Source organism: Glycine soja, chromosome 19, assembly GCF_004193775.1.
Source record: "Glycine soja cultivar W05 chromosome 19, ASM419377v2, whole genome shotgun sequence".
Taxonomy (NCBI): Eukaryota; Viridiplantae; Streptophyta; class Magnoliopsida; order Fabales; family Fabaceae; genus Glycine; species Glycine soja.
Window position 1 is genome coordinate 45,179,471 of NC_041020.1, and position 15,058 is coordinate 45,194,528.

General features: G+C 33.7%; 3 protein-coding genes across 3 annotated transcripts; all 3 read left to right on the plus strand.

Moving 5' to 3' along the window:
• The first annotated feature begins 6,094 nt into the window (after positions 1–6,094).
• On the plus strand, positions 6,095–14,747 carry LOC114399824 (F-box/kelch-repeat protein At1g57790-like). The gene is made up of 3 exons (XM_028362043.1): positions 6,095–6,245; positions 7,155–8,271; positions 14,281–14,747. Exons 1-2 carry the CDS (start codon positions 6,214–6,216, stop codon positions 8,251–8,253), a joined length of 1,131 nt encoding a protein of 376 aa, XP_028217844.1. The 5' UTR covers positions 6,095–6,213; the 3' UTR covers positions 8,254–8,271; positions 14,281–14,747.
• Positions 8,278–9,519, plus strand: LOC114399826. The gene has a single exon (XM_028362045.1). It carries the CDS (start codon positions 8,814–8,816, stop codon positions 9,492–9,494), a length of 681 nt encoding a protein of 226 aa, XP_028217846.1. The 5' UTR covers positions 8,278–8,813; the 3' UTR covers positions 9,495–9,519.
• Positions 10,807–11,620, plus strand: LOC114399825 (uncharacterized mitochondrial protein AtMg00860-like). Its single transcript, XM_028362044.1, has one exon. The coding sequence runs from the start codon at positions 10,837–10,839 to the stop codon at positions 11,581–11,583; it is 747 nt and encodes a 248-aa protein (XP_028217845.1). The 5' UTR covers positions 10,807–10,836; the 3' UTR covers positions 11,584–11,620.
• Positions 14,748–15,058: the final 311 nt, after the last annotated feature.

Genomic DNA, 15,058 nt, shown 5'->3' on the forward strand with positions numbered 1-15,058 from the left:
TCACACAGATTGTGTGTAATTTACTCTCTCTTTTTTATTGACCAAATTAAAATTTATCAGGATCACAACTTTTTGGTGTCCTATATTTGAAAAAAATAGTTTTCAAATAAGATTAATAAAATTAATTAATCATCTTAATTAAAAAAAATTTAAAAATAAAATAATAAAGCTAATTAGTATTAATTAATTTTCTTAATTAGGACATAAATTAATTGTTTTTACTTATGTTTTAGTGCGAAACGAGTAAATGGGATAAATAAAAATTAATGAAAGCGTATCCGTGATTTAGCTTTTCAACAATTCATCTTTCAAGTTTCCGAAGAGAGAGAGAGAGAGAGAGAGAGAGAAAATGAGGAAGAAAAGCATATTTTTTTTGTCCTCGTCAAATGCACACGAAAGCAATGGCGAAGCCAAAAGCTTATTCGCCCTTTGTTTACAATTTGTATATTTTAAAACAGTGGGTAATCACTTTTTTTTTTTAGTTTCAAGTTCTTGTTTGTGTGTATGTGTTTTTTACTTTTCCCACCCTTAAATTGCTGTTGTTTGATGGTTCGTAGTCTTGGCTCTTCAATGCTTGCAGGTTGGTTCGGCGTCGTCGTCCAACATAATGTTCCGTTTTTAATGATGTTAACTAAGAAGAAGAGCTTACCTGTGGGTGATCTAAAAATGTTCATAATAATTAGGAAATTAAATCAAGTTAGTATGACACAAAGTATAACTCAAACTTTTCTTGAAAATATATATGGTCTAATTTCTAAAACTCAAATATTTCAAAATCAACCTTGGGCTATGTTGGATGAGTAGGATAGGACAAGCCATGCTCTCCTATGAGAATCTCACTTTCCACTTCACATAAGAGAATTATATGAATATAATATGTATGGATAAACCTTTTTATAAACACTTATAGGACAATAAAATATTTCTAAAAAAAATAAAATAAAATAAACTTCTGTCATAAACTAAGACTAGTTTTTACATGAGTTAAAATCATTTTTTTTATAGAAATTAAATGAAAAAACTTTACAAATCATTTATGCATAAATTAATTGATTTAATTTTATTTTTGCTCTATTATATTTTACAATTATTTTATTTTGATATATTAAATTTTTAAATTTTTATTTTAATTTCTTATATTTTTAAAAGTTTATCATTTTAATTATTTTTTTAATTTTCCATTTAAAATATTAGTATTTTATTAACATTTAAATTTTAAAATAATTAATTTAGTCTAATAACAACTAAAAACTATCACTATTTATCTTTATTTCGTGTCACAACCCCACAAAGTTCCCATCAGATGCACCCCACAAAATGCATAAATAGAGCAACACAACAAGACAGAAGCAGACGACGTGAGAGAGAAGTAGCACTGCGACAAGTGCGCAAAGGGAGAAACAACAAAACGACAAGTGCGCACGCAAGCACAAGAGAGAAACAACATGACATCTCTTGCTTTCATGGTCTACATCGCCACCGCCTTATTTCACACACACATATTCTCTCTCTTTCTCTCTCTCAGTGTATGTCTCATGCTTCATCATTCCCAGTAACTTGAAAGAAAAACTCAATTCAGATGTGTTTCATGCTTCGAATTTGCCACCAGTGATGTTGTCAGGCAAGATGAGGGGAATGACAATGAGAAGCGAAAGAAAGGAAGAGAGCGAGGATCGGAGGTGGTGGGTCACGACAACATAGAAAAACAAGAGAGAAGCCAGTACCCCAACTAAAACCACTAAAGAGCCCGCCTAAGTTTGGTAAAGCTATGAAACCCATTCGGTCACTCCCCAACAGAGAACCCAAGCTAGCAATTGCTCCAAACTACATATCCCACCACATACAATGAATTATATCCCCTAAATAAATACTTGTACCCCCTGGCTATATATCAATCTCGTACCCTTGACAGTGGTTATGGAGTTATAGATTTGATGGTCATAAGTTGTCTTGATAAGATCATATTCAATTCTTTACCCAAAAACTCAGGAAAGCTCTCACAAAAAGAAAAAAAAAACTTAAACTTTTATTCAAACTCATTTCGCCTCAAAGCTACAAAATTTCTACTATTTTTAGGCTAAATTTTCTAGTTTTTTTCGATCTTGCTTTGGTTATTGGGTCTTTCATCAATTGCAAAAGATATTTGAAGTGATTGGAGTTTTATTGGATCATATAAAGATCATAATGGTCGCTAATGTGCAGTTTGTGTTAGTTGGATGAGAGGAGGTGGTAAAAAGTTATAGTCCTGTTTATCGTTGGTAGATTTGGTATGAAGGTTAAGCTTGATGAACAAATAATTTTGATAGCTAAAAAAGGCCATAGAATACAAATTCGTTATTCCTTGTTTGGTACATGCTAGTGACATAAGGGAAAAAGACTAAAAGAAAACATTTTATAAGTTTGAAGGATTAGAAAAAACATTTAAATTTAAAAGACTAAAAAATATGACTCAATTTAAAATATTAAAAACATATGTAAACCTTAAAAAAAATCTTCCCATACATACCAATTCATAATTGAATAACAAAGTAAAAAAAAAAAACGTTTACACGATCAGTATAGTCGAATTAAATTCATACGCATATACGAACAAATGTTGGTAATTTTATGTTTCTTATTTTAAACATTACATCGTCTTACGTATATACAAAAGATCAAAATCTCGTCTTAAGACACATTTGAATCATGCCTAGAAAGTGGGAACTTCACCTTCGAAGGATTTGTGATGTTACGTCAATATCACGACTTCATGGTATTAGTTTAGCTCAAGTTCCCAATCGATGTCTCCTTTCATCATTATGCCATGTATAGTTCAAAAGACATTAGCTTGTTTAGTTTGATATATTGGGTTGTTTACGCGCGCCAAACCACCAGTGTGCATGCTTTTTAACCAAAAAGCGATGCTTTTTATGACAAGCCATGGTTGATAGTTGAATCACATCTGACGGGTTTCTTTCTTTTGCTTGTATAAGAATGATAATAGGTAAAATTTGAGTGTAGTATTGTGGTGTTTTGCTTATACTTGGTTGAATCACATTTGTCGATTCATATTCAAATATATTCACATGAGTAACAACTTATATGCAATGGAGATTTTTTATATCTATGTTTAGATTCTTTGGATCTATTGTTTATCAATAAACCAAAAATTATAAGATAATGACATATTGTGATTAATGTTTCGCTCTTACTTTTAAATATTTATCAATACAATCTCTCATTTAATTATATATATATTTTAGTCTAAAAATAATTAATTTAAAAATATTATAAATTGAATTTTATAAAAAGAAACAAACTCTAATTTGAGTCTTATGAATATAAGAGATAGTAATTTTTAATAAATTTTATTTATCCTCTATAAAAAATTACAACCATTACTAATAATTCATTAGAAAGTATATTATTGACATTTATCTGGTCATTATATCATCAAGCAGGTATTTCAAATAAATTAGTTACTAAATTAATCTCTTAGATATTTAAAGTGTCGTCTTAATCTTAAAAAAATGTCACTATATTAATCTGTTGAAGATTTAATATTTTATTACCGAAATAATGTTTTTTGAAAGATTAATTTAATGATAAGTTAAGTATTTCATATTAATGACTTTTTTTAAGGATTAAACTAGTCATAAAAATATTTATGAACTAATTTAATAACCATTTTTTTAAAATACTTATTTAACAACACATGTCGTTTTACACGAATAAATTAAAGATTTACTCTTATTATTGTTGTTACATCAAAAACATTTTAGACTATGTTTATTGGTCCAGTTTACAAGCTTTCATTGTGTTTTCCATGTTTCTAACAAGATGGAGATTTATTTTTCATTTCAACAAAGTTTTGTTTTAAATTTCTTCCAAAACCTTGGAAAGAAGATAATTTTAGGGCGACATTCATAATTATTTTGCCCGTTTAGTATAAGGCCGTGGGCCTCTTCCTCCTTCTGTGAATTTACCCATTGATTGTCATTCTCAAGCCCAAAAAGTGAGGGGAAGGAACAAACAAGAGCTAGCACAATAATTGATTGCGCAATTATTTAAGCCCATTCTGCTATAAACACACCAAGCATGGCATCGGATTGATCACCGAAACTAAATCTTATCAAGATTAACCAAGAAAAAAAGACGGAAAAACATAATCAATGTTAAGAAATTAAATTATCATTTAATGATGTGCTGTCATATTATTTGATAATTTTGTGTTATTATTTATTATTGAATAATGCATACAAATTCATTTCACAAACTTATTGATCATGTTGGCCAACAAGTTTTTTCATTGCTACTACAAACGGTTTTTCATTTTTTTCAGGGTTTATTGTGATGCTTTTATTCTGTGTAAAAATTAAAATGCCCAGTCTAATTAATTAGATTTTTTATATGAAATTTAACATTTTGTGTGCACATTAGTCATACTAAGGTTCAAACTTTTCCTCTCATGCGTATTATTTTGACTCCACTACTAGTATGATAATTAGATATCTAACCCAATTAACAAGCATGTTCATTTATATTATAATCACTCCTTTTCTAGTAGTTTTTTGTGAACTTCATAATTAATCAATTGGTAATAAAAAAAACACAAGTGGTTTATTTTCGTTCAAATGTATTAATAATTTATGATAATTTAGCTTTTTTTTATAACCTGTAGTTAAATCAAATTTGAGATAGCGGATTGGAAATTTTCCACACAAAATAAAAGTATTTGATAAAATTTTGTCAAATATGTAAGTCCCTTAACTCGAATTAAATTAGCTGGGTCTTAGTGATTATAAATGTAGAAGGCTTTTATAAGATTTTTTTAAACATTCGACACCAAAGTTTTATCTCGAATTAAAAATAACGAAAAGATAAAAAAATATACAACCTTAACTTTTAGATGTTCAAATAATCGAATTCAAACCTTTTTTTCTTGGTTGAACTGATCCATTGGTCACGTTTATTAGTTTTATCTTTTATTCTTTTAAAATAAAAATGTTACTCCGTGCTTCTTTTACACCTTATCCGAATTAGATTGATTATAAGCGAAAGTGTTTGCAAGTTTCTTTGCGTACGCCCATAGGTTTTGAGGACACGTCTATCTTTTTGTTAGAAAATTGACTTTTTTCTCCCTCTAAGAATCGAAGAATTTTGAGTTTTTATTTTGAAGAAAAATAATTTTAGAAGTTATTTTTATTAAACCATTTATATAAAATCTGTCCAACCGCTTGTCAAGTGTTATTGTTAATGTGCTGCAGGCTCACCATTTTTTTCATCTTTTTATTTATTCTCTCTCTCTTTTTAGCACGGACCCACCATCTAGTTTTTCTATATAATGCATGTGTAATTTTATATTTTATTAATATTTTTTAATAAAATTGAAAAATAAAGTATAAATGATGATACAATTTAAAATTTATATAAAAATATTTAAAAGATAAAGAGACATTTCAATTTATTACTTGTTTGCTTATTATAATTTAAAATAAACAAATAAATGAAATCATGTGAATTGTAACAATTTTTTTTTAATCAAACTATAATCATCTTGATTGATAATAATTACAAATAAAAATATAATTTACTAAATCATTAAATGTAATTAAATGTTGTTTTATTCATTTTTATATGCATTAATTTAACTCAAACTTAGATTATAAATCAGAAAAAATTCAAGGTAATCAATCACACACATAGTATAAAACTATATATAGAGGGTCAAATTGTGCTTTTATATATATAAATTGTTTAAATTTATGATTATATCAATATATATTTAAATAAAAAAATATAATCTATTTACGGTCAAACCTCAATTTTTATTTTTGAAATCAATGATTAGATGTGATCGATTGAGTGTAGGAAAATAAGAAAGAAATGAAATAAAAAAAGACAAAGGGGTGAATAGTCTTGACTTTGACCAGAGTGAACAAAATCCTACAAAAGCACGGAAGAGTTACCATTGTGTGCGAAACAGCGCACACACTGGACAAAAATGCACCACTAGATATCTGACACGTCACGATAATTGGCAAGGGTGTAGCGGCGGGGCGTGGAAGCGTTCACACGTTAGTATTTGTACAACTGTGTGAGTCATTCACACGTGTTGTTCATGTGCTCTCGTTAACCTTTTCTGCAGTTTGTGTTTGTGTAATGTAGGAAGCAACTTCATTCTTCTCTCTCTCTGAAACGCAACTTCATTAGCCAATTAATTGGCTTCGCAAAATGTCGGGGAAGAGAAAGAGGAAGTTGAAATTGTAAGTTATATTCATCCTTAGTCCCAATTTGAACTTTGCATGCTTATAGGGACATGAAGCATTTCCACAGGGTTTCAATGCTGGATCAGTACGGATTTGTAGGATGTGTTGGTTTTTCTTCAGTTCTGTTTTTGCTATTGAGTTTGAATTTCGCAAAAATGAAAAAAAAAGTTGTGTGGCCCTAATTGACTTAGTTTGTGATTGAGAATGTTTGCTAGGGTTTGTGGATCGGATCAGTGTTGGATTTTGACAATTGAGTTGAAGAATGGGTTGACTTAATTTGAATGGCTGAGAATTGGAATTTGTTACTTGTAAATATGTTGTGTTTGATTTCAGTTATCTAGAATAATATTATATTATACTTACTACATGTATGTTATCTCCAATTTGATGAATTTTTCATATTTCATTCACACTTATTTACTGTATATGAAGTTTGCTATTGATATCTTGTCCTTTCTCTTGGAGCTGTGATTGGTGCGTCATGACTGGTTCTATGAATAACCATTTCTAGGGTTGAGGCTTGTGGGATGCTCCTGTAGATCCATATCATTGGTATTTATAGAGTTCTTAATGGTGGCGGTATGATATTGTATAATTGTGGTATTGTATACTTGTCATCACATAAGCCTGCAAATTTTTGTACCTCACAGAAATTTACAAGTTTTGAGAAGAGATGCAAGTTGGTTGAATGTCTATGCCATTGTTCTGTTTATTTTTTTTTTCCTGTTCTTCATTTGATATTTTTCTAAACTGCTAGAAGTTAAATTGGTATACATCTTTGTTGGGATGGAAAACTGTTTCTAGTTTCCAAATTCTGGCTCTTTTATCATTCTTGTTGCATAAGTTCATTTGTTGAATTTGTTTCACTTTTATCTTGCATGCACATCTCTAATACTTATTATTTAGGTTAAGCGATGCAATCACAGATAATAGAAGAACAGTTGCTGAGGTGAAAAGTGAAAATTTGGAGATGCAATCCTGGGCTGATCTCCCTGCTGAACTCTTAGAATCGATCTTGTCCCGATTGATCCTAGCGGATAACATCCGTGCTTCTGCTGTTTGCAGGAGATGGCATTCTGTTGCCAGTGATGTACGTGTAGTAAACCAATCACCATGGCTTATGTATTTTCCAAAATTCGGTGACTGTTATGAATTCTATGACCCTGTGCAGCGTAAGACACACACCTTCGAGTTGCCAGAGTTGAATGGATCTAGAGTTTGTTATACAAAAGATGGTTGGTTATTGCTATACCGGCCCAGAACTCACAGAGTATTCTTCTTTAATCCCTTTACTCGGGAGCTGATCAAACTGCCAAGATTTGAGATGACATACCAGATTGTGGCCTTCTCTTGTGCTCCAACATCACCTGGCTGTGTTCTGTTTACTGTTAAGCATGTTAGTCCTACTGTTGTAGCTATTAGCACTTGTTATCCTGGGGCAACAGAATGGACCACTGTTAATTACCAAAACCGCTTGCCCTTTGTCAGTAGCATTTGGAATAAGCTTGTGTTTTGTAATGGGCTATTTTATTGTCTGAGCCTCACTGGTTGGCTTGGGGTGTTTGACCCAGTAGAATGTACTTGGAGTGTTCTGGCAGTACCTCCACCCAAATGCCCAGAGAACTTTTTTGCCAAAAACTGGTGGAAGGGAAAATTTATGACTGAGCATGAAGGAGATATATTAGTAATTTATACATGCTGTAGTGAAAACCCCATTATTTTTAAGTTAGATCAGACATTAATGAAATGGGAAGAGATGACAACACTAGATGGAGTAACTCTTTTTGCTAGTTTTTTGTCATCTCATTCAAGGACTGACCTCATTGGAATAATGAGGAACAGTGTCTACTTCTCCAAAGTTCGTTTCTATGGTAAGCGTTGCATTTCATTCTCTCTTGATGACTATAGATACTATCCCCGTAAACAGTGTCATGACTGGGGAGAACAAGACCCTTTTGAGAACATCTGGATTGAGCCACCAAAGGACTTTTCTGCTTGCATGTGAAGAATTTTAGTGAAGCAAGTAAGCATTTTCCGAGTCAGTATTGTGTATAGCTTCTTTTCTTTTTTCCACCTAAGCTTTTAACTTTGTATAACTGTTGGATCCATGCTTTTATAGCTAGCATAACAAGACATTTATGGGCCAACTAGTTTATGCTTTCCTAATTAATTTATGTATCTTTGAACTTTTCATTAATGTTAAATATTTTTGTTTGATAACCAATGTTTGCCCCATACAAATCAATCCTGCCTCATGTAATCTTATCAGGGCTAAGTTATATGCAGACCTTAACCGGATTTTTCAAGTGGTTATGATAGGGTTAAGAGAATGCCTAAACCTCTTGTTACCTAAGTGTATGTTAGGCGCTAGCCTGACAGTAATGGGATTAACTAACCGAATTCTGTTAGGAATAACTAACTGAATTTTGTTAGTTAAAGAGTACTATAAATAAGAGCTCTAACGGATTGTAAAGGAGTTTTTGGCATATTGGGATTTGGGACTAACTGAATTGGGATCAGAGCACCAATCTGGTGCCCTGAGATCCGCGATTCCAGACGCTGCGTATGAAGACCAGGAGTATGGCGCGAAACTCTGAAGATTGGGAGCAAGAACATGAGGAGATGAGGATTCGATTGGAGCTTGCTGAAGCTCTGGCGAAGAAACACGAGGAACAAATCGCAGAGATTGTCGCGCGATTTGGCCAAAATCGAGATCGTGATCGCAAGGGAGGTCTAATTCTTGAAGGAATCGGCAGCAGTGGTGGTCATCTTGAGGATACGAATCGAAGGGAGAAGTGGCGCAAGCTGGAGATTCCGAATTTTGTTGGAGAAGATGCGTTTGGCTGGACGTATCGACTGGAGAGATATTTTCTGTTGAAAGATGTCACTAAAGATGAAAAGATGCAAGCGGCAATGATGGCTTTGGAGGGAAAAGCTTTGAGTTGGTATCAATGGTGGGAGAGGTGCAATCCAAATCCAAATTGGGAAAGGTTCAAACTTGCTGTTGTGAGGAGATTTCAACCTTCCATGATTCAAAATCCGTTTGAACAATTGCTATCTCTCAAGCAAACAGGCACTGTGGAGGAATTTGTGGAAGATTTTGAGAAGTATGTGGGAGCATTGAGGACTATTGATCAAGAATTCGTGAGAGGAATTTTTCTGAATGACCTTAAGGAAGAGTTGCAAGCAGAGGTAAATTGTATGATTTACATTCCTTATCGGAAATCATTCAAAAAGCTTTATTGATAGAACAAAGAATGTGTTGCTTAATAAGAGGAATAGTTATGGCTATGCTAGAACTTCTAATTATTCTAGAAGCAGTACCTACACAGAAACTGTTACTCCAGAGTCTAAATTGGGAAATGATAAGAAGAACGAAGTTTCTGCTGTGAGTAGTACAGGGAGTGGTACAGGGCAAAGCCAAATTGTAGAAAGTGGGAGGAATAGAAGTGGGGAATTTAAGCACTTAACTGGGGCAGAAATGAGGGAGAAAAGAGAAAACGGACTATGTTTTAGATGTGATGAGCCATTTACTAGAGAACACAAATGCAAAAATAAGTAATTCAGAATGATAATTCTAGAAGCAGAAGAAGAAGAGGTAGAGGAACAAAAAGACAGTTTGCAGACTTTTAAATCCTTGCAATTATCATTATGCTCTATGTCTGGATTTACCACTTCAAAATCCTAGAAAGTGGAGGGTTTATTACAGGGCCATTCTATTGTGATATTGTAGGATTGTGGGGCTTCCCACAATTTTATAGCCACAGAATTGGTGGATAAACTGAACTTGAGAGTTCAAGATACTCCTTCTTACCTTGTGGAGGTGGGAGATGGCCATAAAGTGAGGTGCAAAGGAAAATGTCTCAAATTAAAGTTCCAATTGCAGCAACTAGAAATTGAACAGGATTTCTATTTGTTTACTTTGAAAGGGGTGGATATTGTTTTGGGGTTGGATTGGTTAGCTGGTTTGGGGGAAATCAAGGCTGATTTTGGCAAGCTGGAACTTACTGTCAAACAGGGAGGCAAATTGATTAAGATTTCTGGAAATCCTGCATTGACAAGAACTGCACTTCCTTTAGGGGCTTTGATGCAGATTCTGAAGGAGGAAGGAGAAGGATTAATGATTCATTGTGAATAATTTTCTACTGAGGCTGCCATTGAAAAAGTGGAAATTCCTACAGCTGTTCTGGATTTGTTAGCAGAATTTGAGGATGTTTTTGCTGATCCTCAAGGGTTACCTCCAATAAGAAGACATGACCATGCCATCCAATTAACAGAAGGTGCTTCTATTCCCAATCTGAGGCCTTATAAGTATCCTCATTATCAGAAAAATGAGATAGAAAGGATGGTTAGGGAAATGGTGGAATCAGGGGTCATAAGGCCTAGCATAAGTCCTTATTCTAGCCCTATTATCTTAGTCAAAAAGAAAGATGGGGGCTAGAGATTTTGTGTGGATTATCGAGCTTTAAACAAGATAACTATACCTAATAAATTTCCAATTCCAATAATAGAGGAGCTTTTGGATGAAATTGGTGGAGCTACTATCTTCACTAAATTGGATTTGAAGGTTGGATATCACCAAATCAGAATGAAAGATTCAGATATTGAAAAAACAGCCTTTAGGACACATGAAGGGCACTATGAGTTTGTGGTCATGCCTTTTGGTCTTACCAATGCTCCATCAACTTTTCAAGCCCTTATGAATGACATATTGAGGCCATTCCTTAGGCAATTTGCTTTGGTATTTTTTGATGACATTCTAATCTATAGCAAGGATGAGTTGGTTCATGTGGATCATTTGAGGAAAGTGTTAGAAGCTTTAAGGACTCATTCTTTAACTGCCAACAGAAAGAAATGCAGTTTTGCTAAGCCCAGTTTAGAGTATCTTGGCCACATCATTTCTGGTTCTGGGGTGGCAGCAGATAAATCCAAGGTGGCAGCAATGAGTTCCTGGCCAGTTCCTAAAGATTTGAAGAGTTTGAAGGGGTTTTTAGGACTGATAGGCTACTATAGAAGATTTGTCCTAGGCTATGGTAAAATAGCAAAGCCTTTGACTGAATTACTGAAGAAGGATAGCTTTGTATGGACACCAGAAGCTACTCTAGCTTTTGAAACTTTAAAATCTGCCATGGTCAGTTTGCCTTTATTAGCAGTTCCTGATTTTTCAAAAACCTATGTTCTGGAGACAGATGCTTCTAGTAAAGGAGTAGGGGCTGTTCTTATGCAAGAGGGCAGGCCTTTGGCTTTTTGGAGCAAAGGACTCTCCCCTCAAGCACAGCTGAAGTCAGTCTATGAAAGGGAGTTGATTGCAGTTGTGCAAACTGTACAGAAATGAAAACACTATCTTATGGGGAGACACTTTGTTATCAAGACTAATCAAAGGAGTTTGAAATTCCTCACAGACCAGAGGCTCTTTACTGAGGAGCAGTTTAAGTGGGTTGTGAAGCTCATTGGATTAGATTTTGAGATCCAATTCAAGCCAGGAAGGAAAATCCAATCGTCGATGCCTTCTCCAGAAAGGCTATGTATGCTGTTGTTTCTGTAATACAGTTAGCTGATTCTGAGGATTGGTTTCAAGAGGTGCAACAGGAACCAAAATGGCAGAAGGTTATTTAGGATCTACCTGGGGATCCTAATTCTCACCCTGGATTCCAGTTTCAAGCTGGGAGGTTATTGTATAAAGGAGGATTAGTGTTGTCAAAATCTTCAAATAGAATTCCTCTTATTCTGGCTGAATGCCATGATAGTGTTGCTGGGGGCCACTCAGGTTTCTTCAAAACTTTCAAAAGGGTATCTAGTTTTTTTTATTGGGAGGCCATGAGGAATTATATGAAACAGTATGTGGAGGCTTGTGATGTTTGCCAGAGATACAAGCATTCGACCTTGGCTCCTGGAGGTCTTTTACAGCCATTGTCGATACCAACTCAAGTGTGGCAAGATATCTCCATGGATTTCATTTCAGGTTTGCCAAAATCCAGGGGAAAAGACACTATCTTTGTGGTAGTAGACAGGTTAACGAAATATGCTCATTTTTATTCATCCTTTTTCTGCTAAGGATGTGGTTGCTGTGTTTGTCAGAGAAGTGGTCAAACTCCATGGTTTTCCCGCTTCTATAGTTTCAGATAGAGATCAGATTTTTCTCAGTTAGTTTTGGCAGGAATTGTTCAGATTGGTAGGAACACAATTGAAGTATAACACTGCCTACCATCCTCAAACCGATGGACAAACAGAAGTGGTTAATAGGAGTTTGGAAACTTATCTCAGATGTTTTGTGGGTCCAAAGCCAAAATAGTGGGTTGATTGGTTATCTTGGGCAGAATTTTGGTTCAATACTACTTTCAATATTTTTGTTGGCATGACACCATTCTAGGCTTTATATGGAAGAGATCCTCCTACTTTGATTAAAGGGTGCACTTTTACTTCCAAGATTGACGCAGTGAATCAGCTACTGGTAGCCAAAGATGTGGTCTTACAAGAGTTAAAGCGGTATAAGAGACAGTAAATGTAAAATAATACTTTATTTGTACTTAAAACTGAAAATGAAATGCTATTCATGTACATGTAACCTTGATAGGGTTAAGAGAATGCCTAAACCTCTTGTTACCAAAGTGTATGTTAGGCGCCAACCTGGCAGTAATAGAAATAACTAACCGAATTCTGTTAGGAATAACTAACCGAATTCTGTTAGTTAAAGAGTACTATAAATAAGAGCTCTAACAGATTGTAAAGGAGTTTTTGGGATTTGGGACTAACTGAATTGGGATTCAGTTGGAGTTGGTTACAGAAGTTCAACTGAATTGGGATTCAGTTGAACCTTTTTCAGTTGTAATTCTCTGTTCTGAGTTCTTCTTCTGTAACCAACTCTAACTGAATTCCAATTCAATTAGTCCCAAATCCCAATATGCCAAAAACTCCTTTACAATTTGTTAGAGCTCTTATTTATAGTACTCTTTAACTAACAGAATTCAATTAGTTATTCCTAACAGAATTCGGTTAGTTATTTCTATTACTGCCAGGCTGGCGCCTAACATACACTTTGGTAACAAGAGGTTTAGGCATTCTCTTAACCCTATCAAGGTTACATGTACATGAATAGCATTTCATTTTCAGTTTTAAGTACAAATAAAGTATTATTTTACATTTACTGTCTCTTATACATTGAATTGTTTTTAGTACATTATAAAGTGTTTCTGATTTAGTATCATGTTGCCAAGTCTTCTATTTCAACATTATGATTACAGTCAAGTTTTTGATCATTGGCTATGGAAATGTGAAAGGATCAAAGTTACATGTTAAACCGCAAAACATAATTGTGTGCCTGGATGCAATTAAGAGCACTAGTTTATTGTTAGAATGAGAGAAGTAACCAAGTCAAGTCTGCATACTAGAATTTATAATTAATATTTTTAAAGTTCAATGTTAATTTAGACAAATTTCCTTTATTTGCATTTAGTTTCAACTTTTGTGAAATTCTTATATGAGTTGGGTAGTAAAAATTGTCAAATTGTGAGCTTTATATTGCCTTGTTACCTTCTCATCTAATTAGAGCCAACTTAAATAAATTTGACTGGTTTAGAAAACCTATTAGTAAGGGCACCATTTTGACTTTTATTGGTGATCCATATGTTTCTTAATTCAGCTCGTGTACATGTCGATGATGAAAATATACACCTGCATTCCTTAAAATTTTAAGAACATTCTTGGCATTGGCAAACCTTGTCTAGGCTAGGGCTAGTTTGTGCTGAACCAGTCTGATGGGTAAATGGTTATTGAGTTGTTGAAAGGCTTCCTTTTTTGGGTGGTTAAGCTGATTGGACCAAGCTGTTGATTGATCATATATATCTTGTTTTCAAATGAAGAGTGGAAGATCAAACTTTCTTTTTCAGATTGAGATGTTTCATGAGATTATAGTGTAGTGCTCTCTACCTTGCCATTCGTGGAGTTTTCCCCCTCCCTCTTGCTTTATTGTTTGTTCCTTCTACTTGTTAACTGTGGATCAGCATTGCCTAATATGATCTATGTCTGTATGCAGCATTTTTTATTCATCGTCAAGTCCTAAACCCTAATGCAGAACATGTGAATATTTGGAAACATTGCTATGTTTGCAGTCTGCATATAGGAGGCTAATATATGCAGAAAATGGAAGTTACTTGTAAAGGAATGGACCTCTGTAAGAGGGAAGCGAAAAAGACTTGCCTCCTTGGTTAGTCTTTGCAGATTCTGGAGCAATAAGATTTTTTGCCCCAGCACAGCAGAAGACATTAGAGTTGATGCTGATCTAGAGATTAATTATTATTTTGGGCATGATCCATAGTTTATTATATGTAGGAATGGACATCTGTAAAAGGGAAGCGAAAAAGAGTTGCCTCCTTGGTCATTTTGTCTTTGCAGATCCTGAAATATTTAAGTTTTTTTGCCCCTACACAGCAGGGCTTATGCAGAACATTAGAGACTATACTAATAAAGAGATTTATTAATTACCTTTGTTTATTGTTACTATTGATATTAGTCTTGTGTTTAGTATTAGTATCAATTAGCATTTGATTCAATCAAAGTTGTATAAAAACCGTGCTTTATTAGGATTCGGCTCTTCTGAAACGAAGAGATGTAAATTGAAATATGAACTGCATGTGATTTGTCTCAAATATGAGTTAATTATATCCCTTTATTTTTTAAATCAAACAAATTTAATTTTGTATTAATTTTTCTATTTAAAATGTTAAAACTCTTGTTTCTACTCAAAATCTTTACAACTTCAATTCATTAAATTATTAATTTTTATTTATAAAAAAAACTGAACTCCTCTTTTC

What these genes read in the sequence shown, in the direction of transcription:
- LOC114399824 (XM_028362043.1), top strand. Translation starts at nt 6,214, where the DNA reads ATGTCGGGGAAGAGAAAGAGGAAGTTGAAATT. An exon ending in AGAAAGAGGAAGTTGAAATT is followed by an intron (nt 6,246 to 7,154) that starts GTAAGTTATATT and finishes CTTATTATTTAG; the next exon opens with GTTAAGCGATGCAATCACAG.
- LOC114399826 (XM_028362045.1), top strand. Translation starts at nt 8,814, where the DNA reads ATGAAGACCAGGAGTATGGCGCGAAACTCTGAAGATTGGGAGCAAGAA.
- LOC114399825 (XM_028362044.1), top strand. Translation starts at nt 10,837, where the DNA reads ATGAAAGATTCAGATATTGAAAAAACAGCCTTTAGGACACATGAAGGG.